Source organism: Opisthorchis viverrini (genome assembly GCF_000715545.1).
Source record: "Opisthorchis viverrini unplaced genomic scaffold opera_v5_203, whole genome shotgun sequence".
NCBI classification, from domain to species: Eukaryota; Metazoa; Platyhelminthes; class Trematoda; order Opisthorchiida; family Opisthorchiidae; genus Opisthorchis; species Opisthorchis viverrini.
The window spans coordinates 890,883-910,508 of NW_008751859.1; the positions used below are offsets into that span (position 1 = coordinate 890,883).

At 42.5% G+C, this 19,626-nt stretch overlaps 2 protein-coding genes across 2 annotated transcripts in view; one reads left to right on the top strand and one right to left on the bottom strand.

The window, feature by feature from the left end:
• T265_08139 (hypothetical protein) overlaps positions 1 to 12,937 on the bottom strand; it is a gene marked incomplete at both ends in the record, with an annotated part of 23,206 nt that extends 10,269 nt beyond the window's left edge. Inside the window, one exon of the mRNA XM_009173852.1 lies at positions 12,767 to 12,937. The remainder of the gene's footprint in view (positions 1 to 12,766) is intronic.
• T265_14485 (hypothetical protein) overlaps positions 1 to 18,692 on the top strand; it is a gene marked incomplete at both ends in the record, with an annotated part of 27,571 nt that extends 8,879 nt beyond the window's left edge. The window contains one exon of the mRNA XM_009173859.1: positions 18,492 to 18,692. Within this exon, the coding sequence (XP_009172123.1) occupies positions 18,492 to 18,692 (201 nt within the window). The remainder of the gene's footprint in view (positions 1 to 18,491) is intronic.
• Between the last annotated feature and the right edge of the window lie 934 nt (positions 18,693 to 19,626).

Here is a 19,626-nt window from a genome sequence, read left to right on the forward strand (position 1 = left end):
CTTAATGCTTGACTCCCTGTGCTCATCGCTTCGGGAAAGGACCTTCCTAATGCTTGACTCCCTGTGCCTCTTGTGAACTCCGAAACCTCGTTCACACATACATTGGAGTGAAAATTTATTCCCGCTTGAATCACGCTTGTCTGATGTGGGTAAAAGCCAACTTAAAACAAAAGTCATTTAGGTACTAAGGGCTTATCCAGCAAACAGAAAAATGTAATGAGAAACGTCGCGTAGTTCTGGACAGTCCTGCCGATTCTATCCAAGTAGCCTCCTCATCGGCCAAGTCATTCCTCGAACGGGGGATTTACTGAATATAATTTTGAACAGTGACTCTCTGTGCCTCAGTAAGAAGGGACACGATATACCAGCTAATATGCTGCAGTAAATCTGTCCAATCGATCAACAAGTGAGGACTGTTGGTAGTTTTGGGGAAAGGGACGGATTCAATTTCGCAATGAGCGAAAATCCACTAAGAATAGAAGAAATGAAACCTAGCTCTGAAGCAGCGCAATAACGAAAGCGGTGGTCCTAAACTCTTTCTAGCAAGGAGCTTAGAAGATTTTAAGCGTCTGAGCGGCTTGTGTGATTAGCAGGATTACAAAGGCGAATGGCGAGATGGCCCAGTGTTTACAGTACGAATTTACTGGCTGGAAGTTCCGTCGTTCGAACCCGACCTATGCCTCTAGACTTCCCCCGTCTAGGTTTGGGCAACCTGGCAGTATCCCAGCCCTTGTGCTTTCTTCTGGCACCATAGTAGCTAGACGCCAAAAAGGTGTTACAGCTGAACGATTTATTTATTTATTTATTTATTTATTTAGTTAGTTAGTTAGTTAGTTAGTTAGTTAGTTAGTTAGTTAGAGCAACTACTTATAAAAGTTTAGGCAAGGCCCGACCGATAGGTTAGCAGTAGAGATATAAAGACGATATGAAGATATAAAGTACGATCAAGAATAATGTTAATAGTAATTCAAGAAACTGAAAGGAACATCTGAATCCAGGTAAGTGATAACGGTGGAAAGAAAATAGTACAGATAAAAACGATTATGAGGAAACCCCAGCTTCTCCAGCGCAGATGTCACGGTAATACCACCTGTGGACGAGGTAGGTTCTCCAGCAAATGAAGTAGCTAGCTTATCAGCGGGCATTCTAGATTCACTCACGAGAAACCATTCAACCAATTTAGGAATTCAAATGACTACCGACAAAATTAGGGTTTAATTTGGAGGAGTTTTTTAGTTTTGATGTTAACTCGGCTTTACCAGGAAGCTAAGACATTGCGAGAACCCACTCAGTCTCAGACAGATAAAACATTTGGAAACGTAAATGTAGGTTGGAACCTTGGACATTTTCTGTGGAGGATCTTCATTATCTCCGATTTCGGCTATTATCCAGTGGGAAGCCCCAAACAGAAGGTCTTGTTTGGATATGATTATCCACCGGGAGCTGTTTGACATCATTTAGATGACACTGTTGTGATCAAACATGATAGGGCCAACAATTTCTGTAAGGACCTGAACACTCTGAATCCCCAGATGAAGTTTAACATGAAGGTAGAGTCTCGTTCGGATGCAGTGCTGTTCACGAACTGTGTGAAACCGGTCAAAGAATAAAACCGCTGTGTCCCACGCTCATCCCGGTAATGTGTTGGAATATAAGTAGTTCCGGTACATTCATTGGGAATCAATCAGGTGGCTGTTGAGCTAGTCACTGAACTTGGCAGTTGACTTGCAGCTGTTTCGCCATCATTCGAGGTGACACCTTCAGTGGGCTGATGAGAGTCATCCATCAGTGACCAGAACAGGACGATCAATAAGCAAGCCATCCAGACCAGTATCATACCGCATTGAACTTATGATGTAAGAACCAGAGCATAGCATCGAAGAATTTCCTTTCTTTTATACGAACCTAAGCGAACTGAATGAGTCCGTTGGCAGCCAACCGGTGCTCGTGTTTTTTTCACGATCAATTGCCTAACCTCTGTTTTTGATGGGGACTACTCTCGGTTGACGCGCCGACCACAAATCCATGTTTTTTCTCAAAATCCTTTCTTTATATTCGTTTCTCACCAATTTTTTGCCCAATTGCTACAGTTATGCACTCCCACAATGGATCTGAGAGTTCCGTTTTATTGAATTGGCGTTTATTATAGGAATGACACCCAAAATAGTTTATACAACATAAGACTAGCATTGTAAATCCCCGGAATTGAATCTTAGTTTATCCAACACTAAGCTTTTTGTCCTCACTTGTCTGAAGCGGGACTTTTGGTCGCTTTCCGAATAACATAAAAAGCCAACACGTGCACAAAGTAGCGATAAGTCTGAGTTTGGAAATGTGAAATAGGTTTGAAGTAGTTGTCTGCTTAACAGGTTTTATTTGCAACGCCTGGTGTGCTGTACTTTTGATTTCATCGATTGCCAAAACGTACAGTTAAATTGGAGGACCTACTCCTTCTGATAGGATATATGACGTATGGTGGACCGCCAGTGTAATGCAATCCTCACCTAACATGCAGTGGAATCGGTGGAAATGTATGCATATCACCTGCGGTAGAATTTACGAGAATATACATAAGGAGAGGTCGATCGATAAACCAACCTACTGTCGTTTGAAAGTTTGGCCTTTCTAATGTACCATCAACTCCATTCCGGTCGAATTTCATGTGTCGTTTGTGTAAGAAGTCATTTCATGGAGGGACCTATGACATGTATCATTCTGAATCAACCCAGATCGTACGGACCGAAATACACCAAACCTTTGTAGACTTAAAATGTTATGCGGGTGGGCTCCGGGCCTGAGTTCTCAGCAATTTATGTGACTCGTCTATCCAAGTCCTGTACCGCTGAGTTTAACTTTTTCTCCGCGCAAGTTATGAACGATACAGCCTTACACATGGAACGCTGGTGCTCACACAGGACTGTGCACGACCGTCATCACATAGATCAAATTAGATCAAACCATGGCTAACTACAGAAGGTCACACTTGTCTGATCCGGGTTGCGCCCATCTGCGTTGCGATCATCGCGAAGAGGGCATCATTAAGTTCCACTGTTAAGATGTTTTTGTACGGGACAAAAATTGAGTGTCCATTACCTACCTGAGCATTTCAAAGAGTTAAGGCAGAACCAACGTTTTTTACCATACCCGAGTGGAGAAAACCAATTGCTGACCAACACCAGTTGGACATGGTCCCGTTCATCAGGCACGTGTCTTTTAATTGATGCGGATTCAAAACGTACAGTTATCTCCAATTGATCTGGGCATTTTCGTTCAGAATGTGAACATCTTTACTGGTTACACCCACTACACTGATGTTCACCATGATTTGCTTCGGATAGAGGGCAGTGGTACATATGTTTCAACCCAATCCGAATTTTCTATTGTGTATCGTGCGATGTGACCGACAAACCCTCTAACCAATGTCGCTGCGTTTGGTTACACCACTGAGTATTACTTTATCCGTACCTTAATACACACTTTCTGATTTTTATTTTAATCGATCATCTACACCCCTAATTGAGCTTCTATGGAGGTAAGTTTGTCTTCATTGCTTAGCCACATAAGTCAAAAACAGACCGATTAAATGTTGAGTTGATGGAATTGTGTCTTGGAGGTATCAGCGGTAGAACAAGATTTGAAAAGTAGTTAGAGAGCGGAAACAACGGTTGTCTCACAGGAAAGAGATCATTAGTCGCTGTTGAAAAGGGTGCTGACAAAATAAAACCTTCAAGAGTATTCGTGTCAGCTTGTTTAAATGATTATCTTACTGACAGATAGACTGGTCAAAGTGTGGCAAAATTCGATCAAATTTTAGGTCGTTCTGTGCACTGTTGCCTTAAGATTGTCACATTGTCCGCGAGCGTCACGCTGTCTCACCGAAGATGTTCACCATGCAGATCTTTTTGTCCGCGAGCGTCACGTTGTCTCACCGAAGATGTTCACCATGCAAGCTGTTCTCCCATGAACATTACCATAGCAGTAAACTGCTCACAAAGAATCACAAGACAAATTTATGACCTTGAAGGCACATTGGAAGCCAAACTTTACTGTACACTCTTTGATCTTTGCAAGCTTCGAATAGCTTGGAACATTAGATAAATCACGGCTTACTTGGATCGTCCAGTAGGAATTTCTTTGATCAGGTAGTGGTTGGAATGTTTGGAATTTGTGAACATTGTGACAAGCTGTGTATAGTGGAGATCGATTTTCCGATAGTTACCTGACATTCGAAATCAGTGCTGTTACCTATCGGAACTTGGTAACAAGTAGCCGTGCTCAAAGTAACGGGCTAGTGGAATGCAAGCGTTTGACACATCAACTAAATAGAAGCGACCCATACAGTAAAACAAGGATATGGCGGAGAATGCGCGTTAAAGTATGAGAACTGTTTACGTCGTGCCTGATACGCCTAGCCATTACTGGTCATTCAATTGAGCAAACCGAGCAGGACTCAATTCATAGACTGAGGTTGTGTGGGCGAATCGTGTCCGCTTTAGTTGTGACAGCTTACATTTCGAGACATCAGTTGTGAACGACTCTTTGAGTAGAGCGGCCAGGAAGGTCTTCCGAAGTATGCGGCGTAGATACCGAATCAGGTTATCTGCGGCCAAATCCCCTTTAAAGGGAAGACTGGATCTCATCTAAGACTAACCACTAGCTCCTTTAGAGTTATGGTCATTCTCAATTTGGCATAATCTACATGCTAGCAGGGTTCTCGATCGGGTTCCTACCAAGATTGCAAGTTGACACGTTTGGTACTTTGAGGCGCTAGAAACCAGTGTCTGATAATCTGATGAGGAGAAAACTTCTGCTTTATTTTTACAATGTTCCATTATTCTATCATCTCACGGAAAAGAACGAAAATATGATCACTTCGAAGGGTTACCATTGGTTACTGATAATTTGTTCAGTTAATTCTTCAGAATAATTCATGCCTTCCTAAACACTAAGCGTCTGTGGACTTTGATCTTTCAGAACACGAATTTGAGACCACCTAGTTTGGTGAAAGAAACGGCCAGTCCCACTCACAAACCAGAATCATACCAACGCAACTGTTGAACAACTCCCTACAATGTGGTATGACTGAATTGTATGTAGAGAAGTCATCTGCAGAGCCCCATACAGGGCTAAACCCGCGGTGGCCTGTTGGCATGCAAACGTCGGTCCCATGTAACACGATACCGTTAGCAATGGCCTAACTGAAACCCGAGAAAGCCTCTGTAGCTGAACAAAATCATAGCCGAACACATGGTTTTGCTTTCTCGTAATTTTCATGTTATTTTGAAGCCCAGTGATTATATACATGTGGGGTCGATCAAATTTCGAAAAACAAGCCTAAATGAAGGGCGAAAAACAGAGTTGAAACGGCAGTGAGAACTTGGCAAATTTTCCTCAGGCTTACCCAGGGCCTGCTGTTGCTATGTTAAGTGGATAACTTCTAAGTGTCCGAATGTCTTGGATTGATGTTGGCTTCGGGTATTGCAATCTCACAGCTTTCCAAACGCATCCAGGTGTACAAACTGGTCAGCTGCGCCAATATAATTTAGGGTTCAGTCTAACCACGTCCCGACTGACAACATCTGAATACCTTGGAAAGTAAAACAACCACGGTCCTCACAATTCTCATCATTCGATGGTCCACCTTAGCAAATGATAGGCATTTTGATGATAAACTGGCAATATCGACTTTGATACATAAGTATTCACATGATTTGAAAGGTTCATTTTATACCACAAGAAACAGAAATTAGAAATATCGTGCGCCATCCATCTAGCTCATTAAAAAAGGTATGGGACCTACTCTGCCGGTTTTCAGTTTGCTTTCTTCAGTCCAAGAGGCAGTGTACGTGATTCGAAAACAACGAATTAGAAGCAATCTCTAAGAAAACATGCTGTTAAAATCCAATCTGCGTAGTAAATTATGTGATTTATTTTGTTAAGTTGTGTCAACATCCACAGTTGGAGCAACTTGCTTAACAAGGTTCCATAATTATGGAAACGTTTAGTTTTGTACTGCCTAATGATCTTCGGAAAGGTCCCATGTGGTCAACCTTACGGTACATGTCCATTAAATGTATGTCAACTACTATCCTGATAAGATTAGAATAAAACGTTCCTAGAACGGTTTGGTTACCGTTCTTCCACCGGAAATCTGTTCGCCATGTTGATGAAAGTCGAAAGCTTCAGATTTCATGGGGTTGATGAGGTAACCTATCGTGTCTGAGCGATTTGCAAACTAAGTTCTCGAATGATTGTTATTCTTCGTTCAAATATCGCTCAGGATACCATTATAATCAACAATTTGGCAAAAGACAACTCAGCTTGTTTTCGCTCCCGTTAGTTTTAGGCAACAACTCAGAAAGACACGAGGTTCTTTCAGGGAGTATGGGTATTCTGGCTGGTATTCTGGACATCTGAATATGTCCAGCATTCCTTCTGAGAAGTCACCCGAAGCCTCCAAAAATTTATACCACATAAAATTCGTAATCAAATTGAAAGACCCACATGAACTATGATCTGTTTCTGCAGCAGCCTTTGGGGTGGAAAATTGAACCAAGTTAACCTTTTTTTGCTTTTCCGTTGAGTAATCAAGACTTATTCGTGACTTCAAACTAACTGGCACTTCATGTTTTTTTTTCAACGTTAAAACTGGCACTTCATTTTTTCAACGTTGAAACTGATGACCACAGACCATTTTCTCTCCTCTCCTTACTTTTACGTGGTTTGTCACCTATGATATGATATGTAAGTAGTACTTTCGACTCAGAGCATTGCATTCAGAGACTCGGCAAGTGTCATATTGCACCCGGTAGTTTTGCATGAGACACTCAGCCAGCTGGTCAACGAAGAAATTTACTTTGATGATTGTTCTAACGGAGAATAGTCTGTTAAAACCCTGTAACTTTTAAGATGTTTGAACAGCCGTCTACAGTACTTCAGGCTGGGTACACATTCAAAACAGACCCCAGACTATTTTGCATTCAGCCGAAATCCCGAGACATATTAAATCTGCGAGGCTGAAATGGCCTCAGAGACCTCAGTGGTGACGGTAACAGCTAGTAACTTCAAATAGATAAGGAAATGTTACACACAAGGTAGTTCTGAGTCCAACCAAAATGATCAGTCTACTCATGAAATAGGAAAACTGGGAGAGCAGCTGCAAGCTCATATGAACCAGACTTAGATTACTGAGGGAGGCAACCCGGAAAGTTTCGCTGTATCACTTTCTGAGGTCAACAATGAAGGAGTAAACTTTGGTCAAATCCTGCAGTCTTTCAGTTTCTGACTTTATTCTAATGATTGTTTCTTTAAGTACACCGTCTGCAGTGCAACACTCTGCGATTGTGTAAACACTACAAGGTCATGTTCAACACTTTTTCTATGAGATACAGCCAGAATTTGAGCGGTAACCAAATGTTTGCTACAAGCAGTCGTGATTCCAGTGAGTGGAGAGTTCAAATTACGACACTGCCGTACTTGCTTAAAATTGTTTGAACCTGATCCACTGATCCACGACTCATCCTTTATACCTCCATCTCGAACTTTCCGAGCTAAACTTCTTCAGGTTGCTTTCTGGTTTTGTAAACAAGGAAGAACAACACAAACGAAGTAACCCGGATTGATTAGAAAGGTGAATTAGTAAACTGTGTATTTTGCATGATTGTGTATTGTGGTCATCTGAAAGAGACCATGGAGGAAGCTCTTGCAGCATGTCAGATCCAGCTTAACAGCCCCAGTAAAATTTGAGATACCCGTTTTCTTTCTGGATAAGCACTGCACCTTGCAAGGCAGCCTCTGCTTTGAGCTCACAGTAACATTCCAAAAAATAGCCTGCTGATCCTCTTATCCAGATAAGTTCTTGGCACCTGTGTAAGCGAACATCATTTCATCTTCGTCAGTCACAGGCCTCAATGATCGGTTCCGCTCAGATAATGAGCACAACTCCAAATTTAGTTTACTTGCTATCCAGAGAACCTCATTTCCGCACTCGTAGAACCGCCGGTGTGGTCACGAATATCCGTGTCTGCTCGCCTTTGTAATCGCCTGGGTCATGTAGGTGACGCTGATGGCTTTCTATGACCTCTCCACCCACAACTCGACCGTAAACAGCCCACAGTTTTTCAAGTTTGACTGTCTTAATTTGGATGATCATGATGTGGAGAGGAAATAACATATGGCCTCTATGACATTTCACAAAACTCACTGTCATACACACAGTTGGATCGGATCCAGTGACTGCGTGAGCCTATGCAATGGACGATAAATCAAAATGGAAGCCAGAAACGCACAATGCAAACGCTAGTCAATAATTCCTTCTCAAATAAAGGGAAAAGAAATAACCTGAGCACAAGCCCCACAGAACTTAGGTTGAACGCTCGGTAGATAAATGCAACGAAGGTAAGAATAACGGGTAAAAAATGCTTCGTACCACTAGCAGGACTATACTCTCAAGGACCCAGAAGGGAACACAAGATAACTCCAGTTTTCTCGCTTTATGAGGACTATCAACCCTTATTCTCATGTGAAACCATGATCACCTGACACGATCGATTATACATAGGACTAAGAAACATGAGAAGTTGGAATTGTCCGAGAATCGAAGGATTAATTTAAGAACTGACTCATTGGTGTCGATGTCTCGGGATCACTAGGTCGGATAAAAGATTCCATAAGATTAAAGGGTTGGTTAACTTAGTCGCCTCACATGTCGTCGGTTTTCCTTTTTTCAATAAATATTTGTCACAAATTCACCCTTTGACTTCAAGAATCCTTTATACTGAACTGTTGGTGTCGGATTGTTTTAATTGGAGGTGGATGGCAATTTAGAAGTGGAATTCATTCTCATAAAGGAAACTACTCACAAGGTTGCTGAAAACTCTTCGACAGCCCACGACTGGTTTCGCCTGTGTGCAGCACATCCAGCTGAGGGACATCTTAAACGAGAGATTCGATTGAGTGTCCCGTGAGAACCAAATTGATTTGCAAATGAGTGTATTTCTGGAATTCATTTTCTTTGGAACGTGGTTGACTTCCACCGGAAAGGCTACCTTCAGAGGATACCCGGTCTAGGGAGTCCCTTCCAAAACTTAGGCACCTTTGGTCAGTTCTCATTCGGCATGGTCTCCCCAAACAACTGTAGTTTTATTTGACCTTAGAGGCCCATATAGGAACTGTAATGCATACCATTTATTCTGAAAGAATCTAGAACAATAGTCGGTTCTGCCAGAACATCAGAGCAACAGAACTATCGATGGCTCTTCGTCCAACTTGTCCTCTTCGGACAAGAAGAAGGAGCATCTTTCATGAAGTTATCATTTGGAAAATGCGTAAGAGTTCGCGTCCGCGTGGCTCATTGCGGATCAGTAATTTGACGGTTTTTTATGTTTGGTTCTCTACTTCAACTGTTGCAGCATCAAACATAGATGAAAAGCTCGGCCATGTGCTTTCGCTTTACCCCTGGAGCTTCAAGAAGGAAGTAGGCCTTGCGAAAGGGTTTGATTCGCACTTTATCCCACCACATGTGAACTCCGGTAACAGAGCGTAGTGTTTCTAAACGTTACTTGAAGAAGTACTGCATCGTGGTTTGAACGCTTGCTTCACCTCTCTTGTAACAAGGCGAGTCATTTACTCTATGGGCTTCTAAAGATAGAAATCTGTAAAGACGCTCGTACGAACTAATCCTACCTGGTCAGCAATATCAGATTGACCGTAACATATGAAAGCAGAAGGGTAGTCTAACAGACTTGGTGTACGCTGAGAGCGAAGTCTCAGATAGACCATAGTTGTGTTTCGGTGTACTGAATCGCTCAAACTGTTGAACAGAATCTGTGTTTTCACCAAATTCAACAAGTTTACTGTGCGAGTATTATTGATGCTGTTGAGGAAGGTGATCCATCGATTTGTAGCTTTAACCTTCGATTTTACACCCAACTTAAGTCAGCATCCCTACTTCTCAAAGATCCGGGTGGGGACATAAAATAGAATAGTAAACAGAGTGATCACAGCTAAGCTAGTTTTTTACACCCTTGAGTGTCGCGGACGAAAATTCTACAGCCCTTTTGTGAGTGAAAATAGAATAATGTTCTACAGTTTCCGTCTGCCGATAGACATTCAGAACCTACCCAACCCTTCCAAAGCTTGAAAAGTGACTTCAGGTTTTGGACTCAGATAATAGTGAGTTATACCCAGTCGGAAATTTTACCAAAGCAGAAAAAACATTCTCTGCATCTGAGTGATCGAACCCATGCTTCATGACCCACCACAGCGGGCTCCAAACGCAGTTTCTTCAACCACCGCATTGAAATGCCGATGCATTGGGGCACACTGTTTGTTTAATACGCAAGAAAAACTTAATTGTGCGCTAGGAAATGGCTCCGCGTATGTTCTAAATAAAACCTGACGTACATTTCTTTTCAGATATCAAATTACCATTTCGTTGCTTTTTAGACAATTTCGCCTATCACTTTGTGATAAAAGGCATCGAAAAACGACGGAGGAATTTCAGGCGGGCTACGCCGTCAATTTTGGCGACCAGCGAAAGTGTCGTGTCTTTGGGTTGTAAAAAGATAGCAATGGGTACTCTCGGGGCTGTTTTTTTTTCACAACAGAGTCGTCCGGTGATCTCAGACACGACTGCGTCGTACTGTGTGGGTGACTCGCTTTCACCAATCGGTTATACACCCGGGATTGTCAAATCTTATAGGCTATTAATGCCAACAGTTATAGTGGCCTATGCGTCTACAACTACTGGGGAAAGAAAGATGGCAAGCCACAGTTTTCTGTCAAGGTGGTATTTATGGCATTGACCAGCTCCTGAGAAGCTTTTGGGTGAACATCATTTCCACGGTTAAACCAAACGTTACTGTGCAGTCGAAACTCTGTTTCTTATTCCGCATTAGGCCATGGTACCAGGTCGTACGACTTGTTCTGAAGAGGTAAAATCACAGAAATTAAAGAGAACTGGCCTGTAATCTAGTTGTGGATTCTACCGTAAATTTGCCAGGGCAGATGTTTATCGGGGATGCTCCTCATCGGGCTAAAAGATGCTTATGTTCCACTAAAAATTGAGAGGACACGCGGGAGAAGTCATGGTCTGATGTAACTGTGCCACAGTTGAATTTGTAGGTAATTATGGGGGTGGGTACATCATGATGCCTACATTCGTGCCCAATAAGCCGAATAAATACGGAATCCAATTTCGATTTCGTCAAAGACACAACGTAGAACAAATTGCAAACACTGCGTCAGTTTTTGGCCCCGTGGTTTAGTAACTATCAGATCTTGTGTAAGGCCTGATACTTAACTAAATGAAGCCTTCCGAAAGGTCATTTAATGGCATTGGTTCGTCCGCAGTTAGTCAAGCAGAAGAATTACACATAAAGTGCAGCTTGCCCTGTTATGTTGGGTTAGTGTATATCTAATAAATCAATGGGGAAAAATTCTCCATGGATTTGATGCGTCGGGTGATGCGAGTTTCGTAAGACAAGACCTGCAACATCATTTTGCATTACATTTTCAAACACTCTGCGTTGCTATCATACTGCAGAAGCTAATGAAATGGCTAAGTGTGACCAGTCTTATCGAACTGACTCAGCGAGGGAGACAGCTATTAAGGTGCTGCGTATGCATAAAAGTGCCTTTTGTCTTTCGTAATTTATGCAACATGTCGGTTGTATGTGAGCGCATTTTTCCGCGCGCTGTTCAAACAAGGTCACGCGCACTGTTCTTCCACTCTTGCGTGTACAAAGTCCGATTTGTGTGAAATGTTCTTCTTCAAGCACTAAATCCAGCTGCGAAATAATCCTATTTTGCAACGTTTTCAGCAACCCTTTGAGTAGTAGATTATGTCAACAAAGTAAGTTTAGTTCTCTCGTTGTGTATAGTGAGTCATTTTGAGCAATAACTCAAATCAGCCCTAAGAAGTCTAGGCTAACCAGTCAGAAGTCTCGGAGCTTACCTGCTGGATAATTCTAGAGGGGGAGCAGAAAACTATGTGCCTGTTCTCGTGAAGAAGCCTCTACCTCCCCCCTTCCCCAAAAACAGGTCCATAACAAATTGACACAAGCCAAACTAGTTCCGTTATCTAACTGTGTTCCTACCGATTGGTTTTTCCGCATCCCACTCCCAGCCATAGAAATCAATTTGCATTCTGGAGGTTTTGTGAAAAAGAACTCCCAGATTCCACAACAAAGCGAAAACCAGTCTGTTTGTACTCATAGAGACCTTAACTGACTGCATGGTAATCGGATGACACTGTGGAACCTCTTAAGCACATCACAGGGATCCTAAAATGCGAACCGCTCCATGTGGTTTATTCTGTACGTGGCCTGAACCACAAAATCTCACGCAGGTTAGTCCACCGTGATGCATTCCGTTGGCCAGTGGCAAAATTTCAGTCTCGGCGGTAAGTCACCAATGAGAAGACAGAAAATTCTAGGCTATCCTCACTGATATATTCATCCTATCAGAATGTCCGTTGGTGTTTTGTAAAGTAAAACACATTTTAAGTCAGAGCCTGATAACTTACAATATCCTCAGCTGCAAGGCTTCAGAAGAACTTTCCCACCATGGATGGATGGTTTTATGGAGCTCCTATTCACACAGTGCAACTCCTAGATTGGTATGTTGGTTGATTACGAAAAGACGGTTTGAAGGGCACCATCCTTGTTCTATCCGTAGAAATTTATATTTGAGTTTGACCTAGTTTTTGAGTTTCCTTCCCCGAACATGTCAGTTAAAACGGCATATAAAGGCTTTTGGAACTCACGTTTAAAACAGTCCAGCCGAATGTCTTCCGAAAAGGCAATAAATCAGCTCGGTGTTCTCTTCAGCTCTCGAGTCGTTTCATTCTGACGTAATCAGTAATCCCACACCTGATCCGAACGATACACAATCAACACAACACTGGGTTAAATGGATCAAAGTGTTTACAAACCAGTATTTCGCGCCTGTTGTGTGCTACGCGATCTACGCCATATCGACCCAGAGGCAACAGCCAATCAGCGCAGGCGCAGTCTCACTATGACTGGAATTCTGAGCAGTGAACGTGAGCCTGTTCGGTGTACAATGATTGAAAGAGCCAGACGAAAAAACGACACACGAACCGGTGACTTCCGGACCTGGATATGATGCTGTTTTTTGTGCCACGTAATATCCGTTAGTATGACAGCTTTCCTGCCTAAATCCTTTGTATGAATAGCTTTGATAGGTATCCATAGCTCCAGTCTAACCGTTTCTAGCAATTGATTCCGTAGTGAAACCTTCAATGCAGTCATGGTGCTTTACTCGCAGAATGCTATTTATTGGTATAACCTACAAATGTGGCAAAGCATACAACCTTACTTGCAAGCGATTGTTTTTTACACAGTTTCCAGTATGAAGAATGCACTCAGATTTCGGCTGTCAATTTTTTTCGTCATCTGCTCTAACTACCCCAACTTCTTTCGTGAACAAATTCCTACGCCCATGACCGCACACGCAAATTAACTTCATTCTTTGTTCTACCAAACTAAAACATTAGCTGTGTCTTGCTTTGGTTTCTTTCCACACTGTTTCTACATAGTACGCTGTAAGTAAAGAGAACCTTGGCAGCTCAAGCTCTAATGATGGACTTAGGTTTGTTGGCTGAGTTGATCGATTTGGTTGCAAGGTGATACCATCAACTGAGAGTGCAAGTGTAATCCATCCTCAACGCACTGGCAATGTCGCCTCGACTGGGAATGAATAAGTTAAAACCAAATTGCCGAAAAAAAACAACTACTACGCTACAGACCACCTGAGATGTGAATCCAGAGGCATTACTGAAAATCCAAGACCTCATCGATCGGTCAACAAAAGAAGAGGACTGCAGAAGATCGATTAAAGCGTCATGTAGTACATTTGGCAATGGTCTTCCAACACCTCGTCAGGTGCAGCAGTGTGACTTCCCGAATTCGTAAAAATGACCAACAAATTCAGTCGCACTACTGATCAGCCACTGGTGGTGAAAATTGTACGTGTTCCCACAAACCTTCCTGGGTTCCTTGACTAATGCACTACTGATAATTCCCAATAAGCGTAGAATGGCTGGAAAGTGCTTTGCCGCTTTTCACCGTAGATAAGCTCCATTCTCACCAGGAATCGCAAATGAAAATTCCAAAATCTCCTAACACCGGTTCAAAGAAGTAATCATTCACACGACGATTGAACCTTCCAATTGAGAAGTCTTTATTCAAGGAGCTGATCAACACATGTGGACCTGGTGATTGACAGACAGGTGGAACGGTATCCTGCCTAAGTGCGAGTTACTTACATTGCTGATCAACTAATCGTCTGATGTTCAACTATCACACGCTACTGACGACTTCAAATACTTACAGTGCTTCTCGGTTCTTCAGCGAACACTGACTTCGCTTACAGAACATTATCGTCTTTGAGAAATTCCAGACGCTTTTAACAATAAACGCTGTCGAATTGAGGTCGCTAACTTCTTAATCGAACCCGCCAATACTCCGAGTTTGTTCCCAAAGTCAATCACTTTTGATCGCAATAGTTCAACAAAACCTACTAGCATTCATCACACATCTCAGCTAACTGACAATCGCGTTCAGGGTTTGTTCATCACAATTCTTCCGCGGCTTCCCAGATCTCTCTCTCTCTGGAACTGAAGAACATTGATTCAGCTAGAAAAAACTGGTTGCTAATGCACAGAATCTCACTGACCCGTAATTGTCTACAAGCTGTTTGTTAACAAAAACAAAAGATTTAGGAGTGTCGACACGTGTAGTGTAACACTCTTGAGTCGAACTTGGATGCGTTTCCAGACTAACCGCTACCAAAAGTACTGAAGCTGACAAACGTTATTTACTACAGTATAACTGAATTCAGGTCACCGGAACATATCTTATTGTCGATGCACTTTTGCACTGTGATATTCACCCATCGAGTGCACTTGTTTGACCCATATCTGTCGATCACGACATACAATTTCAGATACCCCAGAGGTTATTTGTTTCATTTTGAGACTAAGACGTCGAACTTGCACTCAGTTTCGAGAGGACGCTACCCGTTCTAAGTAACCAGGCCTCTCGCAACGATTCCCATCGGTACTGGTATTAACCAAGCCAATGGCATGAAAATCCATTGTTATACAATGTTTAACTAAACTAAAACTCCCGTGAGAAAGCATAATTTGTTTAGAGTAGTCTGGTTGTATCACAGCAGGTGAAAGCAAAAGAGATCCGACTTCCAGGCCATATTTGGCTTGAATTGTGTTAAAATGGATGTGCGGCGGTGTTGTGTAGTATAGTATAGTATAGTATAGTATAGTATAGTATAGTATAGTATAGTATAGTATAGTATAGTATAGTATAGTATAGTATAGTATAGTATAGTAGGTGGTGTATATTATGTAAATTATGATGTCATAACTCAATGGAACGGAATAGGATATATTAATCCGACGTTTCGGTTACGCTTGGCCGTGTTTTGACTTTAAAACTTCCATGTGATAACCAAAGAGCTCTATCAGGAAATGTGGCAGCGTTTAGACAGTGTTGAAACATTGAATGAATAGCAATGTGTACGACATGTTTGCTATTGTAAAGAGAAATAAGCTGTCACGAGCGAAAAAACTGCTGAACAACGGGTTGCCCGACATTCATCTCACAATGAAAACGGCGGGGGCCCTCCTAGGTGTGCTCGTCACAAGGAAAAGAAACGACTAACTGCAAGTAAGAGGCGCATGCAGACCCGGTTCTGAACTACTACAGCAACTATCCGAACTGCCACAAATGGAGATGTGTTGGAACCATATTCACGCGGATCGAGACGAATTGCAACACAACAGAGGCGAAGAAAAAAAGAAGATTAAAGACTCTACAAGACATTCCGAACTAACGGCTACCCGAGGAATTCAAAATGGAGGTGCTTACGAGACGATCAACAAGCTGATCTGTCAACACAACCGGAAGAGAGGAAGATTACGCTGCCGTGTATCAGAAACGTCGTGGAGATGACTGCACAACATTTACGATAATATGAAATTACAGTCACCCTCAAGCTTGCAAACACGTTGAGAAGCACTCTCTCTAAACCAAAAATGGCTGGATGCAGTGAAGAAGACGAAGGTGGTCTACAAACTTAAGTGCAACGACTGCGACAGACACCATGTTGGCCAAACTGAAAGAAAACTTACTACCAGAATACACGTGATTAAGCTTGCTAGCATAAGACATGTCCCAATGTCACTTGTCCCAATTCACAAAGACAGAGAAGGACGCAAGTTCATTTGGGACAGTGTTCAGATACTCGCTCACGCAAGAATAAAACGGGAGCGAGAGTTTGCCGGGGCCTAGTACTCCACACAAAAGTCGATCAATAAACACATCGACAATGATCAGTCTGTCAGGCGTTACGAGCAAAAGAACCACAGCCACGGTACTCTGAGCCACATGGGAAATCAAGAAATTGAACGACAACCAACGGACCAATGGGATAAAAGGAATAAACCTACTAAAATCATGAGACCGCTGAACCAGTTAATCAAGAGAACAAACTCAGACCACAAAACAGGAAGAAAACAACCGAATCGCGGCAAAACAATCACACACAAAACTGTTGAACTGAATGCGCTCGTCGGACCAACCAGACACAAGAGATTGAGACCAACTCAGATTCACATGGAGGGAAATCAAACTAGGCGGAGAACGCCTTCAGAGCCATCAGATGCTGTTTAAAGGCTGTATAGGCACAGGCAGTAGAGGAGGAATTCACCCACTCAACCCCGCACTGACAATGTCATCTCAGTTGGTGATGAAACGTTTTAATCCCTCGTTTTGGAGACCCTACTATTGGATATGTTTCAGCTGGTACCGTATTCAAGAAATTGCGGTACATTTTCTTGTGAAAACCTTGGTGACTGTCTACCAAGTGAGCCCCGAAAGAACAGAAGCTGTCATGGGCTGTTGAAGAATTTTCCGGAAGGCTACAAGTAGCTGTTTAAGCACGGCCTCAAGATGTTCGGTTTGCTGTTGGCACGCGATAGCTGATCACTTCATCCTCAACCTATTTTTGTATTGGATGAGATACTCAGGAAAAGGTATTTTCCAACGTTGTTTTGATCGAATTTACCGGCTGAATTGGCGAACCATATTCTAACTTCATCCTCAACATATTTTTTCTATTGGATGAGATACTCAGGAAAAGGAATTTTCCAACGTTGTTTTGATCGACTTTACCGGCTGAATTGGCGAACCATATTCTAGCATCCAAACTGTCTTGAACAAAATCTCGTATTTATCTCAGGGGCTTTGTTTCCTCAATGATTGTGAGGGCAAAATACATAGCCCATCATCCCTCAGCGTACTCTACCAAAAAGCCGGTACTGTGGAACACTTGGCAACAACCATCGTCAGAGATCTCGGCCAATCTCTTATTATTGAAGGAATCTCCACCAAAATCCAGCGACTGGTGTCTTACAAATTTGTACCACAAGATTTTACACTATGAGGTCCAAGACCGTATGCATCCTCCGACAATGACTGTATTGTCGCCTTGATCCGTTCGTCGAGTTTTTTGAGGAAGAAACCTGCCTTACAACAGGACCGTTTAAGAACGTTTCGAAAAGGAATTCCAAAGAATTTCCCAGCCGACTCCTTGGCCAGCAACCGCAGTAGCATCTACCAAGATATTTATCTCTCAAACTAAGCATTCACGTCACTCCGTTCCGTTTGAAGCCATCTATGCTCCCACGGAACCTTGTCTTCTTCCGTTAATCGTACTTTGGTTATAAGTGATCTGTGGACAAACCCTCTTGCTGGTTCAACTCCTTAGGTACCATAATCTCTACACCGGCGCAATAACTGTGACACCATCAGGGTAGTTTGTGCCAAAATTCACCTTCGTGCTCATTTAACCTTTCTTAACTTTACTACAGCTGACCGTCAGAAGTTGGTTCAACCTGTTAATAGTGCGTCCACAGAGCCATAGTATGGGCACATGATCCACTACTGTTTACCTAAAGGATTTGAAGAGTCTGTGAATGAGAAATGGCGAATGGAAGGTTTTACCATGGACTACTCAGGCCAACAAAATTTGGCTGAGCTGGTCTTCCTTCCTCTCGGAGTTTACTTCACAATGCAATGGAATGATGCATAAATTAATTTGAAAAAGTATCCTAATCTTTGACTAATCCAAGAATTTGAAAAGCATCAGGGTTGAACTTTCATCCGTAAACCATACTAGGAGCCAACGACTCACAGTTCCGCTTACCTTGGGTGTTAGAGCTTGTCCTACTTGAGGACGCATGGGACATGGCTTGGATGCCCTATTCCCATGTTTCCAAGCATTCAGCTGTTTTGAAAGCCCTAAAGGACTTTTGATAAGGATCAGAAGCTTTTCTGTAGTGCAGTTTAGTGCGCTGGACGTTACAATCAACTTCTGGGAGAAGGCGTTCCGCAGCTTGCGAGGCCTACTCCTTCTGGCTAATCAGTTATCTGGTGTACACCTCACAGGTTTCACATTCGTACTTTGGAGAAACTTATGAAATTACCTGCAAGCCGGCTAATAATAGGACTGACCACAACACGGTGCCGGATACACTTTGCCAAACTGGTATTGTAGAATCTTCGGGAGCAAAGTTTACCAGATCACCGACGCTCTCAAACCCGACCACCTTGAAAGGTGGTCGTTCAAAAGTTGTTGATCTGGTGGAGAGGTGAGCCTGTCGGACGTGGTTTTGTGATTTTTGATGGAAGTTTCTTACCGTAAGCAAGGCCAGTCTGTATTGAAAAGCCGAGAAGCGCTGACATCTGTTTAAAACCTTATTGGGAACCATCAGCATTACACATCTTACGAAAGACAGAGTGCTGAACCCGATGTAATTGGGTGTCCCATCGAAAGAATTAAACCCTGGAGTCTTCAAAAGAGTGATGGGAAAACGATAAAGGCAACTGCTAATCAGTCAGATAATGTACCCCCTCTCGAGTCAGTAATCCCACTGAAGCGAAGTGGGACAATTTTTCAGCCTCGTCCGGTTTGAAGCTTACGACGATGCTTCACGACTGAGGAGTTTGTTGGTGAATAACGAAACACCACTTAAAGCATCAGTACTAGTTTCTTTCCACTGTTTCCAATTTACTAGCGTTATTTTGATCATTACTTCGGGAAAAGTCTAAAACGAGGACAGAAGCTTACCTCATATCGATCGTGCAAACGATCAATCTATTGAAAAGGAGACCTTCGGCAATGTAAATCACTGATAGGCCAGATAAGCTAGGCTTAATAAGGCCGAACACAACGAGAATGACCTTGATGTCTTATGAAACAGGTATGCTAGATAGAAACACGTATGTTAATTACATACCAGTTGATAACACCTAGTCCAAAGTTTTAAAAGGAATTTAACATGCTTCCCTCGGAGCGTATAAATTCCAGACGCTGATCAAATACCAGGATAATGCTCACGCTCTGCGGGGATTTCGCGCAAATTTTACTAAATTAGTGCAAATCCCTGACGGAGAACTACGGGTGCACAGGCGTTCCTATTCGGCTGAGAACATGGTTTTTAACAGGTCATCCAAGAAACTTTTACATTTTGTAATTCACAATTTGAAGGTAAAGAAAAAGAGCATCCTGTTTTCTGTTGAG